The 20,429-nt window shown below is 40.3% G+C and overlaps 1 protein-coding gene across 1 annotated transcript in view; it reads left to right on the top strand.

The window, feature by feature from the left end:
- Positions 1-20,429, top strand: part of dnah6 (dynein, axonemal, heavy chain 6) — a 53,491-nt gene that overhangs the window by 3,956 nt on the left and 29,106 nt on the right. Inside the window, 29 exon segments of the mRNA XM_041964216.1 lie at positions 1,404-1,555; positions 1,851-2,003; positions 2,194-2,445; positions 2,635-2,763; positions 2,953-3,066; positions 3,195-3,338; positions 3,479-3,634; positions 3,842-3,892; positions 5,802-5,894; positions 6,007-6,126; positions 6,493-6,673; positions 6,793-6,889; positions 7,197-7,425; positions 8,235-8,399; positions 8,514-8,624; positions 8,779-8,904; positions 9,077-9,232; positions 9,635-9,796; positions 11,217-11,354; positions 11,904-12,071; positions 12,164-12,312; positions 13,474-13,581; positions 14,017-14,143; positions 15,050-15,262; positions 15,350-15,571; positions 15,708-15,830; positions 17,448-17,630; positions 17,825-17,968; positions 19,141-19,362. Of these exon segments, the coding sequence (XP_041820150.1) occupies positions 1,404-1,555; positions 1,851-2,003; positions 2,194-2,445; positions 2,635-2,763; positions 2,953-3,066; positions 3,195-3,338; positions 3,479-3,634; positions 3,842-3,892; positions 5,802-5,894; positions 6,007-6,126; positions 6,493-6,673; positions 6,793-6,889; positions 7,197-7,425; positions 8,235-8,399; positions 8,514-8,624; positions 8,779-8,904; positions 9,077-9,232; positions 9,635-9,796; positions 11,217-11,354; positions 11,904-12,071; positions 12,164-12,312; positions 13,474-13,581; positions 14,017-14,143; positions 15,050-15,262; positions 15,350-15,571; positions 15,708-15,830; positions 17,448-17,630; positions 17,825-17,968; positions 19,141-19,362 (4,388 nt within the window).

Genomic DNA, 20,429 nt, shown 5'->3' with positions numbered 1-20,429 from the left:
GTACAGCAAACATATTTCACTTCCTCACGCAAGAAGCAACTCGTTGTGTGTGAGGAGAACCAACACTTCCACAAGGAGAGCTATTGTGAGTTCTATTCTAAACCAAGCAGACAAACTACACTGGCTCAGCATAGAATCGCCAAATCTTTGGCTCTTGAACTCTGTGTTTTGACATATTGTCAGGAATGTCAGTATCGCAGAAATACCCTGAAGTATCGAGATTTTTGGGCCACATCGCTCACCCCTAGTTGAATGCATTTCCTTCCTCATAATCCATTTACTAAGCTGATTTTTTTAATATTTTAAATCTTGCATTTTCTACGTCTGTTGTTTGCTAACCTGCAGTATTCTTCTTCACTGCCTTTGTTGGCACATTGCTGCATTTATTGGTGTGTTACTGCCACCAATTGGCGATCATTAGAATAGCACAAAACTGGCATCACATGTGCATGATTGTGGTTATGCGCATGCATGATACAAACAAACATGGACAAGCATGACAAGTGGTAAAAATATCCACAGGATATCTTTAAAGACTGTCCATTTTCCAAACCATGTCATAGGTTTGTATACAGACTTGCAGAGATATTGTCTTTTTGTCGGATAGTTAAAGTTGCACTATTTCTTTGTTGTTGCATTAAGTCTTGTGGAAAGAGTAGATTGCCAACCTGTTTTGCATAAGTAGTGCTGTCAATCAGCAGGGATTTACTTCATCTGGGACTACTAATTGCATGTTGTAGTTGTGCATGTTTCAAATCTTTAAATTTTTGCCAGAAGTTTAGCTATGTGTAACTACTGATCAATATGAAATTATATCCCTGAATGATAAAACTGTTTTGTTTACAGCAGAGTTAATTTTTCTTCTGTATTTGTTTCTTTTTTCATTCACAATTCATCCTAATCAGGGCTACCGTGACTTGTATTGACTAAAATAATTACGCTGACCGTTTTTGTCAGTGCACTTTTGAACAGCTGGGAAACATTTAGGGACACTGTTCAAAGAAGAGAGACAGTTAATAGCAGATGGGTTTTGGATGGAGACCTAAAAAAAGTAGTTTTCAAAGATATATTTACTGTTTTTATTTCAAAGTGACTCATTTGTTCAAGATATAAATAAAAAAATGTATGCATTCACTATTGGATAAAAATGTGTATACATGTTTATATCTCTATGTTTACACCTGTTGACACCTCTTTTTTCTGTATCTTGTGCAGTTGTGTCACATGAAATATTGACGTGCCTGTCTATTCTCTTAAAACAGAAAAAAAGTTGGCCACATAAAGAAAATAAAACCTGAAAGACATTCAATAAGCAAATATACACACATTTTAGTTGAGGAGTAAAGCATGCAAAATAACATGGTTCTTTTAGACTGATGGCTGTTGTCTGCATTGCCTCACAGGTTTGTCCTTTTTTGGAAAAGCATTGGAGTTATACCACAGTGAGCATAAGGAAGCCTTAGCCATCCAACAGAAGAGGCATCTAGGCTTACTGCTTGTGGACAAAACACAGCTCAAAGAGAAGCTTGTGTCTTCCCCACACCGCTGTCTGGAGGTGAGGACTACTTGTATGCAAATACATACTGTATGACTGCTATTACACAACTGTTTTTGGTGTAAGAATAATCGAGAGTTTTTGACCACGGTAACCAAGTGAATTAAACAAGAGGGCATTGAGGCCATTCTGTGTTAATTAAAGCTCACTGAAATGAAAATATATGCACGGTCCAAGGCTTCAGCGAGTGATATATTTGGAAGTGATATGCTCTAATACAGCTGAACTTTTAGTTAACATTGCAGCAAAAATGTTAAAGGCATGTAGGAATTATTGCTCTGAATCTCTGCTCCAGGTCGTCAACAAGATGCTTACTCAGCTGGCTAAGAGGAAGCTAGATGCTGTCATTGCTGAGGTTTGTGAAGCCCAGTTTAAACTGGAGTTTAGCCCCTCCACTACAGCTGAGTTAGCCGACTACCTCACATTCCTGGATGAGATACAGGTGAGGGTGAGACATACAGTTCATCTTGATAGCAGTTTCTTTTGCAATCATAAGTGTTTGTAACAAGGCACAGCTATTTACAGAATGTAGCCTTCAGTCTTGTCTCCTCTCTTCTTTTCCCTTTCTTCCTGTCATCTCTACATTTTCCTATCTGACTCTATTCTACTGCATTCTTTCTTTTTCTCCCTCTCACCAGATAACAGTGCTTGAAGAGGAGCAGGAGACAGTATGTCAGATGTACAATCTGATTAACATATACTCAGTTCCCACGCCACCTGAGGATCTGGTTGTTTTCGCCACATTGCAACCCTCCATTAACTCGTTGCACAGCATCATAGATGAGGCAGCGGCGGAGAGAGACTCCAACATGGAGAGGTTTTGCAGCTCCCTGCACAAGGACATAAAGGATCTGAACCGTGAGGTCATGAAAGTCAAACTCAAGTCACAGGTGCATGGAGAAATTGGATTCATTGTTCTATTAAGTCATGCAGGTTAAACAAAATAAAAAGGGTCATACAATGGTTAGAATACATCATTTGGGTGTTTTTCATGCCAAGCCGTGTTACTTAAGATGTGTCTATATATAGGTGTTTGCTCCATTTTTACGTGTGTTAAACTCGTGGTTTTTCATGGGCAGGATCCACAAATCCTAGACATCAATGCCAATTCCTCCCAAGTGCGTCTACTGCTGGGGGAGATCCAGATTTCCATAGACGAGCTGCAGGCCCAGGCCTCTGCCTACACCGCCTACCAGAAAAAATTCAAGGTAATTTTGTAGATTCTTTCAGTAATTCCTAAATGGTTGTTGCAAAAAGAAGCATGTGACTAGCCAATTCATATCAACTTCATTTTGTGTTGTGGGTCCAAAGCAGAATAGGCCATGATATTTAAAGTTAACCAGCAAGCAAGCCACCCAACTCAACCCAAATTATTTTTTTTCTTTTGACAAATATAGGTGGAGGTGACAAAGTTTGACACTCTGGAGGAGTTAACTGTAGAGTTTAGGCTGAAGCAGCTGCTGTGGGACTCTCAAGAGGAGTGGGACTCTTTACAAGAAGGATGGAAGCAGGTGAGGTGCACTTAATGTATTGGATGAGAGGGCCTGAACACACATACAGTATCACGTACAGACACATGTAAACAGCTCTTCCTCTCTGCTAAGCTTGACTATGTCTTTCCTTGTCCACCCAACCCCAGAGCACACTTGAGCAACTGGACCTAGAGCAGTTCAGCTCACAGGTCATCAAATATGGCAAATACGTCAACCAGCTGGAGAAGGGCCTGCCACGTAACGATGTAGTGGCAAGTCTTAAGGACAAGGTGGAGGTCATGAAGCAGAGGGTGGGTAGGACAACGTGTTATCACTCATTTTGAAAAGATGCCATATTAAAATACGGATGGCAAGGAAGTGATTTAGGCTGCTGGTTCCTGACGACAGCTTTGTGACTCTGTCTAAATCATATTCATGTGTTGTCCTTCAGCTGCCTGTGATCACTAATCTACGTAACCCATGTATGAAAGAAGAGCACTGGAAGACTCTGGAGTCTGTTGTTGGGACCTCCCTGAATATGGAGAAGCTCACTGTGGCTGTTTTGGAGGAGAACAACATCTTCTCCTGTGGAATGGAGATACAAGAGGTAACACATAAATAGGGCTACTAAGTCAGTAAAAGAGTGAGCACTACCACTTCCCCTTATGTAATCTTACATACAACCTTGCATGAAACTAATCTTTGCTTGTATTGCACAAAATATAGGTATACAATACTAGTACAAAAGCTGGTTATACTTGATATCTTTAAGTCTGACCTGGATAAACAGCACTAACACCCTTGACCCCTTTAGGTGTCAGGACAGGCTTCAGGAGAGGCATCAGTGGAGACCATTATTGCAAAGGTGCGTTGAAAGTGATCTTCCTAGCTATATCTACTAGGCAAAATGCAGTACAAGTTTAATCATTAATCATGCCATTTTGTGCCCACATAACCCAATTTGATGACTCATACTGTATGACTCAACAATTGCATTGTCACATACAGAGATTCACTTGCTAAGATGCTTAGTGAATTCCTATTTTTGTGATTTAACTCATACAGCACACAGTGCTGGGGGTGTGGTATGGTAACTTTTCGTGTTTTTATGGCCAGTGGTTGGTAGCATGTGATGCACTGATGGTTGCAATGTGGTTGGACTTGGAGTAATACATTATTAGTGGATATGATAGAGGCTGGCATTCATTATAGCCAATTAAAATCAGTTCCTCTGATCCACTGCAAAAGCAATGCCCTCTCTGACATAGCAGACTGACAGTTTTGTAATGAAGAGGATATACCAGACAGGCTTCTCACAAGAGGCAGCTAAGGTTCTTTCCCAGGAGGAAAGTGGCAAAGAGTGAATGGATATACAGCATGGCAATACAAATAAGCATTCAGCATTTAGCATTTGTCGATAAAGGCCTAGAGTGAAGGATATAGTGGCATCTAATGGTGAGGTTGCAGATAGCATCCAACTGTGTACCCCTTGCCTCACCCCTCCCTTTTCCAAGCATGTAGGAGAACCAGCAGTGTCCTCGAAACTCATGAAAATCATACAATGCCTTCTTTAGAAGCAGTGTTTGGTTTGTCCATTCATAAGCTAAACATGCCAGTGGAACAGGCATGTTTTCTGGAACAGAAAACCAGCTCCCTATTTCGATGTAAAGGCCTCATTCTATGCAAATGAAAACAGTTGTTATTTTCAGGTGATTATACTCTAATGAAAACCTATACCTCTGAATATTGTATTCCATTTCTGCCAATAGATCCCCCTGAATCTTACACACTTGTTCCTTAAAAGAATATTTCGACATTTTGGGAAGATTTGGGAAAACTCTTGTTTGCATTATTGCCAAGAGTCAGATGAGAAGATTGATAACACTCTCATACTTGTCTGTTAAATATGAAGCTACAACCAGGGGACAGTTATCTTAGCTTTGCATAAAGACTAGAAGCAGGGGAAAACAGATTGCCTGGCTCTGTCCAGTGATAAAAGAAAATCTGCCTATCTTTTCTGCAGATTAAGCAAACAAGATATAACATGTTAATTAGTGAGCTTAAAGGTGCTGGTAGGTGGATTTGTCTGCCTTCAGACAAAATCGCTCTTCATATTTGCTGCATAGACATGACAGTGATATTGATCTCCTCATCTAATTAACAAGAAAGCAAGTAAACATGTCTCCAAAAATGTCAATATATCCCTTTAAGTTGAATTCATGTTTCTGGAGACAATGACAGCCTGATCACCATACTTTCTTGGCATATACGGTTTTAGTGTTGAATTTTGTTAATGAATGCACTAGCCACATGTGCTTTAAAATAAATGCAATATATACAAATGTACATAAACTGGAATGATTAGTTACATTGTACTTTTATGAGTGAAGCACCACTCAGACATTAATCATTAATTAATGCGCAAAATATTTTCTCAGTTTATCATTTGGTCAATAAAATGTTATGATTACCAAAAGAGATGCTGCTTCATTTTCTGTTATTTGATCAATTGTTGCAGCTTTAGTCCGGAGTTGTCCACTGTTTACGTTTGATTTTACTTAGATGCTTTTCCCCTTGTACCACATCCACTCTAGCCAGGAGATAAGTCCAATGTTGCTGTATTAACATTTGTTGTGACCCACCATTCTCCTCCCTGAAAATCATGTCTGTGGAACAATACACACACACGATGTACATGTGCAAAGACTTATTTATGGAATGCCTTTCGGTGAGCCCACATCATTTAAGCTCTGCCCTCTCAATGAGCCATGCAGGTGGAGGATATGTGGAAGACCACAGACTTCACTGTGCTGTCTCATGGTGATTCCAAAGACGTCTTCATCATGGGAGGCACAGATGATATCCAGGTGGTAACACACAGCACGCACACACTCTCAGACACTGTTGTAACACACTAACAGCTAGAATGTTTCAGTACATCTGATTATGTGTGTGTTTCCATGTTTGTTTACTGTGAAGGTGCTCCTGGATGACAGCATTATTAACGTGGGCACGGTGGCATCTTCTCGCTATGTAGCTCCCATCAAGCTCAGGGTGGAAAAATTGCAGAGACAGCTGACCCTCTTCAACCAAACACTGGTAACGGCTGCAAAAAATAGCTTACAGTGATCTTTCATCATGATCATTTCAAGGCTTGTCTACATGCTAAATGCAGATTTTGACTTTGGGTTTGGCCTCAAATGCTACACAGTAGCTCTCTCTAGTGGCTGCAAATGAGAACCCAAATTACTTGCATAAAGAAAATGTGCTTTATAATGTTTATAGAGTCCTGTATTTGACTTCAAATAAGGAAACACTAACAGTGATGAATTTTAAGACTACAGTTTATTTATATTTTTCATTTTATTTACTACTTTAATTCTTCCTCCACTTACATTGTCCCTACTGTCTTCCCTCCCTCCTCTATATTTCTTTTCCCTCTCCTTTTTCTACCCTCTTTTCCAGGATGAGTGGCTGACATGCCAAAGAAATTGGCTATATCTAGAGAGTATCTTCTTGGCCCCAGACATCAAGAGACAACTGCCTGCTGAGTCCAAGATGTTTCTTAAGGTGGACAAGTCCTGGAAGGAGATCATGTCAAAGGTCCATAAGATGCCCAATGCCCTTAAGGCTGCCACACAGCCTGGTAGGTAACCACAGCCCAGCAAAAAAAAGACTAGGCGGCATATATGTGGGGAGAGAGACAGACAGATATACAGAGTCATAAATGCACTCCCTCAGGTAAATACATGTTATCCTACACAGATCTGTTGGAGACTTTTCAACACAACAACTCTCTTTTGGAAGAGATACAGAAGTGTCTGGAAGCATATTTGGAGTCTAAGAGAGTCATATTCCCCAGGTACACACATGCTTGCTTTGTTACATATTACAACAGACTTTTACATCATTTTTATTATCCATGACTTTTTGCTTTATTTTTACTTCCTTTCTCTGTTAGTATTTTTCCTTGTGCACAAATTAGATTCAAAATTTAAGACTATAAATATGTAGTATACTGCTCTTCATTTTCCCCTAGACAGGTTAGCAGTTGTCACTCTAAATATCTCTTCCCTGTGATCACTTATTGACAAACACTATGATGTACAGTAGATGCTGATGTGTAGTATTAAGAACTCTGATATTCGGCCTTTATATTTTCCTCTCAGGTTCTACTTCTTATCCAATGATGAGTTGCTAAAGATCCTGGCCCAGACGAGAAACCCCCAGGCAGTGCAGCCCCACCTCAGGAAGTGTTTTGATGCCATTATACGGTTAGAGTTTGCTTTGCTGCGCGAACGGTCTTCTGGTGCGACAGGAACTGCGCTGGATGCTGGAGAACAGGAGGAGCTCTATAGCAAAAACATCCTGAACATGGTTTCTCCTGAGGGAGAGAAGGTCAGGTTGGAGTAACCTTAATACCTTCGGTCATCATGCTCTCTGTTTTGTTCTACCTGTTTTTCTCTTCCTTGCTGAGAGGGACAGAGAGAGTGAGTGAGAAGAGAAAAATACACTCTTATACCAACATCCTTGCTGTGTGAAGTATAAAAATATTAATCTCTTCAGCCATGTTAAACCACACCACTCTTACCTACCAATCATGAGTGCAAGAATTAAGCAGGATCTCAAAAAAACATGTACAAGCAGTAATGAAAAAAATTGGACATGCCAAATTCTGATTTGTATTGATAACAAAATAATGAATGAATTATGTAGTGCTGTTGTAGAAACTACACTCGTTAAGAGTTTGTTGGTTTGTCACAAACACTAGAAAATTGGGTAACAGCTTTTTCAGGGTTGACTGGTTTCGTCCTCTGTCTGTGGTTGCTAGCTGTTTTCTGCTCTTGTTTTCGGTTTCAGTGTATCCAGCTGAGGACCAGGCTCTCCTCAATAGTAAATTATACGACAGCAATCATTGTGGTATAATTGTGTTTGACACATCAAATTCTGCAACAAGGATGATGAATGCTTTCTGAGTGCAGTGGCAATTGTGCTTGCACAAATTGCTCAGTCACCCACTGTATCAGATGTAGGGCTTGTGAGTTATGACAGCAAGGGGTGATTAGTTATCACCCCTGCAGCCCTTTGATCACGAAAGGCAAATAGAGGCTGTGAACTGACACAGAGGATTCACTCTGAACACATAAAGACACGTATAATCGTGTCCATAACTGAAACAGATCTTGTCCTTCTGTGTGTAAATGTAGGTGGGTTTGACTAAGGGTCTGAAGGCACAAGGCAATGTGGAAGATTGGCTCTGCAAAGTGGAGGAGGCTATGTTCTCTTCCCTGCGACGTCTCAGCAAGGCTGCCATTGCAGACTACCAGGTGAAGTCTAGGGAGGAATGGGTGGTGGCTGGACATCCATCGCAGGTACACATACACATATGCACACACACAAACAGACTTGTGTGCTGTTGTTCGTGTTGTTTGGCTTAGTTCAGTTCCATTTTTCTACAGACTTCAGTTTGTGTGTGTGTCCACCAGGTGGTGCTGACCATCTCTCAGATGATGTGGTGCAGGGACATGGATGCCTGCCTGGAGGGAGACCACAATCACTTTGCTGCCCTGCAGGAATTTGAACTAACTAACTTTGATGTAAATCACATTAATTCCTCTACCTCTTGCTTCACCTCTAATTTCCTTGTTGAAAATTCTATTTAGCAAATCAAATCTACCTTTGTGTTTTCCTAAGTATTTTTACCTTTTAATTTTTAACTGTGTGTGTTGTGTGTGATTGTGTTTATTGCAGAGGCTGAATGCACTGGCGGCACTGGTACGAGGACAGCTGCCCACTTTACACCGTAATATCATCACTGCCCTCATCACCATCGATGTCCATGCCAGAGACATTGTCACTGATCTTGTCCGCCAGAAGGTACATACATAGTAGTGCAATAGTGTGAACACACACAAAACCATCAAGGAGCTTATATCTATATCTGTTCTTGGCTTGCTATGTTAGGTGCAGGTATTGACCGAGGATTTTCAGCTGATCTGAAAAGATTTGTAAGAACTCACCTTAAAGTAACTTCAGCCCTCTTTTTCAGGTGGACACCAGGTCAAACTTTGAATGGCAAAGACAGTTACGCTACTACTGGGACCTGGACACTGACAGCTGTGTGGCCACAATGGCTCTATCTACTTACAATTATGGCTATGAATACCTGGGAGCCTGTCCTAGACTGGTTATCACACCACTCACGGTAACACACACACACACACACACACACTGATACTCAGACACACATGTATGACTGATACATGCCAACCCTGGTGTAAAGCAGAGACTTTTTTGTGCTTTATTTTGCATATAACCACAGTGAGATCAAATTGGGAACACATATTTTATTAGAGGGGCTTCCTGCAATGACAGAGCTTCATAAATATTATGTGACTTCATTCAGATTGCTTGTAAACCCACAGACCTGTATAGAAAAGACTACCAAGACACAAGCTCAACCCACTGTAGAGACCTAATAGAGAGCTAATAGTGTTCTGTAATAGTTAGAAGTAGTAGTTAGTTATCTTGTTAATCTATTGTTTTGTTCCAATGATCTCAGTTTTTCGGGGGTTTTTTGTATCTCTCACCCCTCCCTGATATGCAGGACCGTTGCTATTTGTGTCTGATGGGGGCTCTCCAGTTAGACCTGGGAGGAGCTCCAGCTGGCCCAGCAGGGACGGGCAAAACAGAGACCACCAAAGACTTGGCTAAGGCCCTGGCCATACAGTGTGTGGTCTTCAACTGCTCTGATGGACTTGACTACAAGGTCAGCCATGACAAAGTGTATTCATCCATAACCCACATCTGAACGTTTGTGTGCTCCTTTATTGCACTTTGTGTTACTTTTGTTTTCTTCATTATTCACCTAATGTCATCCAGCACATATTCTGCTATTGTTACCAATAACTTTCACTGACACTGCATGTGTCCGCTCCAATTGAATTAACTCTGGAAGGCTCTGTGTCACTCTGGCTGTTCATACTAAGTGATGACATTAGATGGCACTGTTGCAAAAGCAGTCGAGCTTCAGCAACTGTGCCAGTTAAAGACCAGATACAGAACAGATACAAGACAAGACACTATACAGAGCCTTTAGAATAGTTCTATGCTACTAAAACATTGCATTAAGCCAGATTTGATCCTTTCTTGTTCTTCAAGCAGCCTTTGTGTAAGTTTTGCCAGCCCCATCAGTAGCTGTTTGTATGTTAGTGTGATAATAGATATTGTACTGCGTCTGGCGGATAATGACCTAAAATTTAATTTAGTGTGTATTTGTTGCATTAACAATCTAGCACAAGGCGCCTTCTGTGATCCCAATGTAAACAAAAGGGATGACTCATTAAAATCCAATACACAGGATTGGAACCTGCTGTCACATACAAGTTATTCATTGTTTCTGTTTGTTTACAGTTTGTTTACATCAGTCAGTTTTCATTAATTTTGCTCAGGTTGAAAACAAACACGCTGTTGATATTTCATCCATAGGTAGTAACTAATATTATATATAAGGGAATATCAGTATTTTATAAGCCCCCAGACTTAATCTTGAGAGAAACTATACTTTTAAATGTAATGTTAAACAGTATTTTGTCTTGCAGTGCAGTGAGGTTGGAGTCAGTACAGCTGAAAGCACACACTGACAAGACAGCTGGAAAGCCATTCTCTCTACGCCTTATGCAGTTAGTTATTGGTAGCAGACACCTGTGTATTAGAGTTGATCAGTGCTTTGATTTAGCCAAGCTAGAATCACAGCACTCTGTGGTTTTACGAATAACTCTTTGCTCAGCTCTGCTACACTGTGGCTAAGCAATATTTAACCAGAGTATTTAATTCTACTGTCTCTCCCACTGAGATATAAATAACTTTGAACAGTGTTTTTTGCGTCATCCATGGAAGAGTGCAAATAACATGACGTCACACAAGTACAATTAAATTTACTGATGCCACCTAAACATATACATTGTGTTGTCTAAGGCAGGGTGAGGACAAATGGAACCAAGATTATAAACATAACCATGAATTACACTGTCTAACATGGTCTCCATGTTGCCACTTTATGAAATAATATATTCTTACATATATGAATGATATAACTAGAAATGATAACCCATACCTTTATATATCACACAAAGTCAGCCTAATGCTTCTTTCTCTTATTTTTAATCAGTTACATTTCTCTCTTCCAGATGATGGGGCGCTTCTTTAGTGGGCTTGCTCAGTCCGGTGCTTGGTGTTGTTTTGATGAATTTAACCGAATCGACATTGAAGTGTTGTCTGTCATCGCTCAGCAGCTCATAACCATACGAAACGCAAAAGCTGCAAAGGTACACCCACACTATGCACACCCCTTTTGCATTGTTCACAAGGCGCTATCTTAAGATCTAAGTAATACGTGTAACAAGTAACACCAAGTGATGAACCTTGCAGACTCAAAAGTCAGTCACTTGATGATAAGACTCTTGATTCCACTGTGTCAATGATGGTCTGCTATCAGACTTCGTCACTGTAGAATTATTTTCTAGCTTCACATCTTTTCTGTATGTATGTTCAGTAGTCTATTGACAACACCTGTAATTAGCTTTATCTAGATGAATGGCAATGCATTCCATGGGACATCACACAATACATTAACTTTTATGTTGCATTTTGTGACACAACGCACACAGCTTTGACCAAATGTAATATGCTAAAAGTTCAAAGCAATTACAGCCAGTAATCTACTGTAGCATTACTGTATTTTCCATAGAGAAGATACAGAAGGACCATTAGCTTAGGAGCCAGAACAGATTACATGAATTAGAAATTAATTAGCTCCATAAGTCACTGCCACACACAGACATAAAGAGCATATCACTCATCTCTGTGTTATGCAGTTGCCAAGGTTTCGATTTGAGGGCCGGGAGATCAAGCTGGTAATGACTTGTGCTGCATTCATCACCATGAACCCTGGTTACGCTGGAAGAACGGAGCTACCTGACAACCTTAAAGCTCTCTTTAGACCAATAGCCATGATGGTGCCAAACTATGCACTGATTGCTGAGGTAACACAATGTGCTTGTGCACTGTTGTATATGTTTGCTTATTTTCTCAACATGACAGTTCATCATTCCCCTGTTTCTCTTCCTCCCTCCAGGTGATTTTGTACTCAGAGGGATTTGAGTCCAGTAAGACCCTAGCGAGGAAAATGACCCAGATGTACAAGCTGTGCTCTGAACAGCTGTCTCAGCAGGACCACTATGATTTTGGCATGAGAGCTGTCAAGTCTGTCCTGGTCATGGCTGGGTTAGAGCATCACACTCATGCATACACTGACGCATGTGCATTCAGTTATAGAAGGACCAGAAGGACCATTGTGACTTGTGACACACATGCATAAATACACTCAGTATATTTAGCATCCATGCACAGAATGTGCTGTGAGAGATGGTTAAATGGCTGTGTTTCTAATCAGCACACAGTTATGTTTTAGTCCATTGCAGAGACAGTCATCATCAGTGAATTAGATGGTTATGCTTTGTGCTGAACTCTCACATACCCAGAAAATATTTTAATCCAATGTAAAAGACATTGGTTCAAATACTTTCTCAGATTAGAGAGTAAGAGCCTCTAACTGTTAAAATGGCCCCATTCTTTCTTGCTGTGACTACGGCTGATAAAAGAAAGTTAGCACTTCTTCACTGAAGCACTAGTTTCACTGTGTCATCTATGTGAAATTTCTTCAATCGGACAAATGGATATGAAAGAGTGTTGGGACACACGAAGAGATGTGTGCACAGCATTAGGGAGAGAAAACACTGTTGTTCCTGGTCTACGTGGGTGCATAAATAGATTTGAATGGATGTTCTTGACCATATGTAGTGAAGTTCATCCTTTTCGCCTGTTGGTTATTTGCTGAAGCTCAGGTAACTGTTGTAATTGGCTTGTGATTCATTGTCTGTCTTTGCCTCGGTATTACTCCACTGAGTCTGCTCGTTCCACACTAAACACACATTCATTATCTCCCACTCTAATGTTTTTTGCTTTGTTTTTTAATCGGAGCAAGCCTGTTGTGGAGATCAGGTTGTGTAATATTAAATTAGCAACTCATGGCTGCTGTTTTTCTTTATTTCATCTGTATTTGTCATGAGTCTGTTTTACCACTAATTAATTTGCCCATTATAACATTTCATTTCATTTATTTGAATGAATGTACCAACTGTTTTGGAAGAGATGCCTACATCGTCACTTTTGAAGTAATTGATGTCAAGGTGTCGAATTAAGTGGTAATGCTCATAGAGTGTTATTGATTTTCTTTCTTTTTTAATATTTTAATGTATTTTTTAACTGACTAGTTAATTGACACGGTTGATAATAGTGAACAACATGTAAAAAAAAATGCTTGCTGTTTAAAATTTCTAATGTCATAGGGTTTTTTTTTTCATGTGTGTTTGTGTATGTTCTTAGGTCTCTAAAGCGAGATAACCCCAACCTCAGTGAGGATGTGGTTCTTATCAGAGCTCTCAGGGATTCCAACCTGCCAAAGTTCCTCGTTGATGATGCTGTGCTGTTTGGGTAAGCCTATCAGACATTTTGGTAAGGAAGCACATCTTACTTCTGATGCACAAATACTGAAAAATAACAGGACATTAGAATATTACACCATGCCGCCAACACAAGTTTCAGTGAGAAAAAGGTTTGCTGTTTTTTATGTTGTTACATGTGCAAGCATTTTTTTATATTGTCTGTGTGTGTGTGTGTGTGTGGCAATGTATCTCATGTTGTGGGGACATCAATCTGTTTACACAGTCAAATTGTGGGGAGTCGCCTTGTGTGTGGGGACAAAATACAAGTCATAATGGAAATCATTAAATTTCAGGGTGATAATTTGGGTAAAGGTTAGTGTAAGTCTTCAGGAAATTAATGTTGCCCTCTGTAATGTCCCCAAAAGTGCTGGAAACCTAACATGTGTGTATGTATGTGTTCATGTATTATGGCAATGCCCTCCAGTGGTATCCTGTCAGACCTCTTTCCTGGTGTGTGCATTCCCGAGCATGACTACGGTGTGCTACACTCCACCATCCTGGACTCACTGGTTAAGCGAAATCTGCAGCCTCTGGCTAGTATGACCAAGAAGGTATGTGGGGGGAAATTATGCCTGTATGCATGTATGCTTTTTTTATTTTTTGTTTTTTTATTTATTGACTTATTTCCATATGAATATGTTACCTCTGTCCTCTGTGAAACCAGTTGCCTGTAACACATTCACGAAATTTTAAAAGATAAGGCTGGTATTATTTGTCATTTTTCTTAGCATCAACATATCCCGTAAAAAGATGTGTGAGTCCATCCTTCATGACTTTTTTTTTTACCCTGCCCATGGCACTCATCCATGGTGCAGTTTGGTCCCCTTTTCATTCTACCTAGATGGCTAAGTATCTTTGAGTGAGCCGCTGAGCACAATTCCTCGAGATGGCTAGACCAGTGTGTGGCAGCTAGCCACCATTGATGTTTGTGTGGGTAAATGAGAGGCAAAGTGGATAAATGGATGCTACATAAATGTTGTCTGTTTACTGTGTTATTTATGTTTTATAAAAGCTTTTTAATAATATTGAAGTCTGGGGCACAGAGGGTAAGCTACATCGAGCTTTGGCTATGCAGGCAATAGTTATTTATAGAATCCGTTAATTGCTGTTTTTGTATTTCCAGTAAATGTGTTAACAGTAATAAAAGTATTGAAAATTGCCAGCCTTATCTTTTAAAGCATTGAATCACCCAAATTATACTAAAAAACTCTTTTTCACTTACTGTATCTCCTAGTGTTATCTAGTCCTGCAGACATTTTAGTTTTACTTGCTCAAGTTTTGAGATCTGCCTCAGACGTCTCTGCCGCCTCCACAATATAATGGAGATGAATAGAATGTAACTGCTTTGTGTTTGTTTCACTCTGATGTAGTAGTAAACTTTGTTTGTTTTGCAAAATGAGTCTATTATCAGAACATGCCCCCATTCCCCTCCTTTCCACTTCTTTTTATACAACCAGGTGATCCAGCTGTATGAGACCATGTTAGTGCGTCATGGTGTCATGTTGGTAGGGCCTACAGGCGGAGGTAAGACCACTGTCTACACCATCCTGGCAGACACATTGGAGGCCCTTCATTGCACAGGGCACAAAGATAACAACCCCTTCTACCAACCTGTCAAGACCTATGTTCTCAACCCAAAATCTGTCACAATGGGAGAGCTCTATGGAGAGGTGCTGTAGACAAGGGAATAAATGATGCAGCTTCTTGGGTACCCTCTCTATGTCTATTTATTTATTGTATTAACCTCAACCCCTCAGGTTAACACATTAACACTGGAGTGGCGTGACGGACTGATGGCGCTGAGCGTCCGGGATGCAGTCAGTGACACCAGTGACGACCACAAGTGGGTGGTCTGCGACGGGCCAGTTGACGCCCTGTGGATTGAGAACATGAACACGGTGCTGGATGACAACAAGATGCTCTGTTTGGCTAACAGCGAGCGAATCAAACTTACTCCGTCCATACATATGATGTTTGAGGTTAGAGCCGAACATGGTGAAAGGATAGTTTCATATTTTGTCTTGAATAAGACTTTGTTGCTGTCTGCTTTAGTGCATGCTGACATGTTTCTACAGTATTTTGTGGTTCTACAGCTTATTTAACTGTGTTTTTCAGGTGCAGGACTTGGCTGTAGCATCTCCAGCCACGGTCAGTCGCTGTGGGATGGTATATATTGACCCAGATGAGCTGAAGTGGATGCCCTATGTCCAGACATGGATAAGTGGATTAGGAACCAAGGTTGTACATACTGTATCTCTGTCATCCCCAGATCTCTGAGATCAGTATTTGGAATTGCAAAAAAAAACTTTTGAAAGTGACTGAAGGCATGTTGAGGGTTCGTACATAGTCCTGAAAGTTTTGAAAATGTTTATTTGTAACTGTTATGTTTTCAAAGTTAGGAATATACTTTTACTTATTTTAGCCTAAACTCTTTTGATATCGCAGATAAAAGTATTACATCGTTGTACTTGTTGAAATTAGCAGGCATTGAGGAATCCTGAACAAAAGATACAATCAAAGTCAAAAGAACAGCTGGTAAAATGAACAAAATGACAGTATAAATTGATTGCTGTGTTGCTACCAAAGGAATTTGGTAACTTTATTCTTCATTTGCATTTTCAAGTGCATTTATAGTAATGGTTTAAATGATAAAGACTTCAAGAGACTGGGAATTTTTGTATGTTTCATCAGTAGCGTGGTCCAAAAGGTCAGTGTTAGTACATACAATATAAGTTACATTAATTGTAATCAGGTCTTCTCTCAGGTCATAGTTCTGCACCCTTGATCACAGGCCAGGCTGTGAGCATCATTCAGACATCAAATCAAATTTATACTCTTACTGTATATCACTTATCGTCTCATTATCTTTCAACTCTCATCTGCCCATCATTGCGTTTGTATTCTGTCTGTGTGATACTGTGGCTGTGCGTTCCTGACAGTTTGTGCACTGGTACGTGACTGGTAATGTGCTTTTTCAGGCATTACAAGCAGGAGAACTTAAGTGTCAGCATGAACAGTGATGACAGCACATCACATCAAAGTTTATAGCTTGCAACATTAGCCCTGAGCTGCTCAGGGTGACTTCACACCACAGCGACAATGACTCATCTCTCCCCTCAACTTTTAGCTCACTCTCTCTTGTTGTATATTTCACTGTCTTGATGTCTAATTGACTGTTTGTTGACCGTGCACTTGTGTGTTGCTTTTGTGGTCTTCCTTGTTTCTGCCGTCTTCTGTTTTCTCTGCACATTTATCTCTCACTTTTGAGTATTTCAACCTCTCCAGTTACCTCAATTACGCTACATTACACTCTCAACACATTTGTGGAGTTGGTAGAGATAGTTTTTTTTTTTTTTTTTTATTGATTTCCATTTAACTATTTTAATTCAGGGAGAGCGCTGCCCGCACTTATTCTAGTTCTCTGTATTCTCTTTCTAACACTGTCCTTGTTCAAGGAATACTTCAGTGTTTTAGGAAATAAGTGTATTCCCTCTCTGAATGAGAGCTAGATGAAAACATCAATACCATACTCATGTTTGTCCATTAAATATGAGTTACAGTCAGACAATTAACTTAGCTTTGAAGGTGTTGGAAGGTGGATTGTTTTTTACTTTTGCACAGCACCAGACTACATGTGTCCCCCTCTTTTATGCCATACTAAGATAAATTCTAAAAGTGGTATCAGTCTTCTCATGTAACTCTTGGCAAGAAAGTGAATCAATGTTTTTCTGAAAATGTTGAACTATGTAACTCTAACTATGTTGTATTTTTACTTCAGTATAACTCCACCCCCCTCTGCATATGTCTTTCTCTCTGTGACCCTATGTCTTCCTTTGCTTCATGCTGTGTGTCTAGCTTCCAGACACGGTGCGGGCATACCTGCTGGAGCTCTTTGAGCAGTATGTGGAGAAGGGTCTTCAGTTCGTGTTGAAGCATTGCAGCCAGGCGATTCGCCAGGTGGACATCAGTAAAGTCACTACACTTTGTTCCCTGCTGGAGGCACTGCTGCTGAGCAAAGGAGGGCCAGACCTCACAATGGTACATCAGTCACAAAATTTAACTGTCCATTTCAGTGTCAGTGGTCACCGGTCTATTAGTGCAAATGAGGACATTTTGAGATTCAGTGCATAATGTAGGTTGTGTGTATACTTAAGTTTGAACCATTACCTGCAATTACTACTTAATTAACTGAGCTGCTACCTCTCTTATGTTTGTGTGCATGTTGGTGTCAGGATTCCAAGCATCTCACCAGTGTATTATGTCAGACCTTCATATTTTGCTACCTGTGGGCAGTAGGTGGCAACCTGACCAGTTCTCACTGGGATGCTTTTGACACCTTTGTCAAAGAGCAGTTTGAAGACAACAGCAATGCTAAGGTATATGCATATGCACACACCCACAGATACGTACAGGAATAGATGAACAGGATGAAGGTTTTTTTTTTTTTTGCGCTATACTGTATTGTAACAGACACCACATATGTTCAGAACAGACTGACATACATATAAACAAACTCTCACATGTCCAGTGTTGCTATTAAAACTCTTCTCTGTCACTTAAGGCATTTTTTTTATCCCTCATCTGTATTACTGAGAGTCAGATTCATTTACCAACGCATTTGCTGAAATTGGCATGAAATATGTGAAAAAGCCTGAGGGCTAGTTCATATTATACATTACATGAAAGTACTCTTGGCTCTGGATATATCTAGCTGGAGCAAAGCTAATCTGAAAGAGGATTCATTTTTATGATATCAGTCACTTGTGTGAAATGAAGGCATTAAGAATATTGTACATTTTAGTAATACCTTCGATGGGTTACAAAGAACATAAGATACTGTAAATCAGATAGGAAGCATGAGCTTTGTGCCAGTCCATTGTCCATTGCATACCATTATTTTACCTCACCAACCTTGCAGAATTATGCATTTGTGTTATATAATGTAGGAAATAATTTTTATTTCCAAAGAATGAGGTTTGGAGAAATAGGTGAAGAGATATAGAAGCTGAAATTATGAATCTTTCAGTCTTTGAGGCAAACAGGAAATGGAAAGTTAATTTTATAGAGGTTTGTCCTGGCAGTTGTGGCAGATGACTGAGTGAATGTGTTATTGATAGAGGCAGAACATAGTGGAGTACCAACATGACTCACTCACCTGAAGGTGGAGGGAGCATTTTAGTAAAAGATTCACGAATACTGCAGAGTATCATCTGGAACAACCCACATCCCTGTCTGTGCATAAGGAGCTGAAGTTTGTGAATTTTAATGTTATTTATTTCAGACAACTGTTTGTGTGTACTTTTTTGTGTGCTTACCATGAGATGAAGTCAGTGTAGCCAGCCCCCAGCTGTGAAGCTTGAGGGACTGAACTGCACACACAGACAGCAGTACCAGCAGGATTTAGGGAAACAAATATGGCAGACAAATATGAACTCATTTGACATGGGGAAACGTCCAACGTACCACATAACAGAACTTGTATACACTTTTGTAAAATTTATGCATTTTCATGTTTGTCCATTAATGTGCTTTGATCTGTGCCATGTAGCTCCCGAAGTATGGTACCCTGTGGAGTGTGTACATGAACTTTAACCACAAGCGTCTGGAGCCATGGGAGAAGGTAATCCCTTCATTTAAATACAACAGGGAGCAGCCCTTTTTTGAGATGCTGGTCCCTACCACAGACACTGTCCGCTACGGCTACCTAATGGAGAAACTGCTATCTGTGCGGCGTTCTGTGCTCTTCACTGGCAGCACTGGAGTGGGGAAGGTAAGGATTCATGAATACAGTAGAGACATACTGTACTATAAGGAGAAGCACACTGATCAAATAACATGAAGTAATTTAACAAGAGAATCCAGATACAATTCTATGTTGAAATGTATTTTCCCACTTGTATCCTTTAGAAGACACTAAAGAAGCGTCTGGGTACATGGAGGAAAATCACTGGCCACAGCTGGTGTGTCAGTGAATACTGGCAGTGCCACTGCAAGAGCTAGTTCTTCTGGCTGCTTTTTGCATCTGATTAGCCAGGACCCTTTGCATGTATTACGTTTGAGATATGCTCTGTTGTCCGAGTGTTTGCATACATTGGGCCCTGTCTTACACTCGGCACACAGCACAGCACAAGTGTCATTGCTAGTTTACCACTTGTCGTAGCACTTGTCATTTTCTTGCTCAGTGCCCACACTGTCTAAGTGGCAAATGTACTTGCGCCCATCTGTGTGTTCATGGGCGTGTGTATCTTAAATGATGTATGGTCAGGCAGATTGTTGCCGCATTGCTATCTTGAGGAGGCAGAAAGCAATTGCACCCGCTGACCAGCAAAAAACCTTGTCTAAAGTCAATGGCACAATATCTTCCTGCGATTTAAAGGGCCATTTTTCACATAGTGAGATCTCCTGCATCACCTTAGGGAGCTTTTGTTGATTCCTGCTGCTCCCTTAGATGGTGTGATCACATGCTTTCATTTCACACACAGTCGGATCCGTTTTGTCAGCAGAAAACCATCGTCTCCAAATTTAAAAAGTGCCCCAGGCGTGCCTTGTTCCTTACCTAAGGCCCATAATCTGGGTACCTTACTTTGCACCCACATTATGTGTCATTTAACTAGCAAAAGTGGAGTTGGACGTGCCCTGAATGTACTTGTGCCATGCAGTTTAGACCATGTGCTATATAGATAATTTAAATAGGGCGGACTGTGTGAATACTACATGCACACTGGGGAGCAGTGTAGTGTGATTTAAGATCATTGCAAAATCAATATGAAATACCCGAGTAATTAATGCTGGTTTAGTTCTGAGTTGCTACTATAGGACTGTATTATTGTGCTAAGC

Source organism: Chelmon rostratus, chromosome 3 (assembly GCF_017976325.1).
Source record: "Chelmon rostratus isolate fCheRos1 chromosome 3, fCheRos1.pri, whole genome shotgun sequence".
Classification (NCBI taxonomy): Eukaryota; Metazoa; Chordata; class Actinopteri; order Chaetodontiformes; family Chaetodontidae; genus Chelmon; species Chelmon rostratus.
The sequence above is the reverse complement of the archived record's forward strand: the minus strand, read 5'-3'. Positions and strand labels throughout refer to the sequence as shown.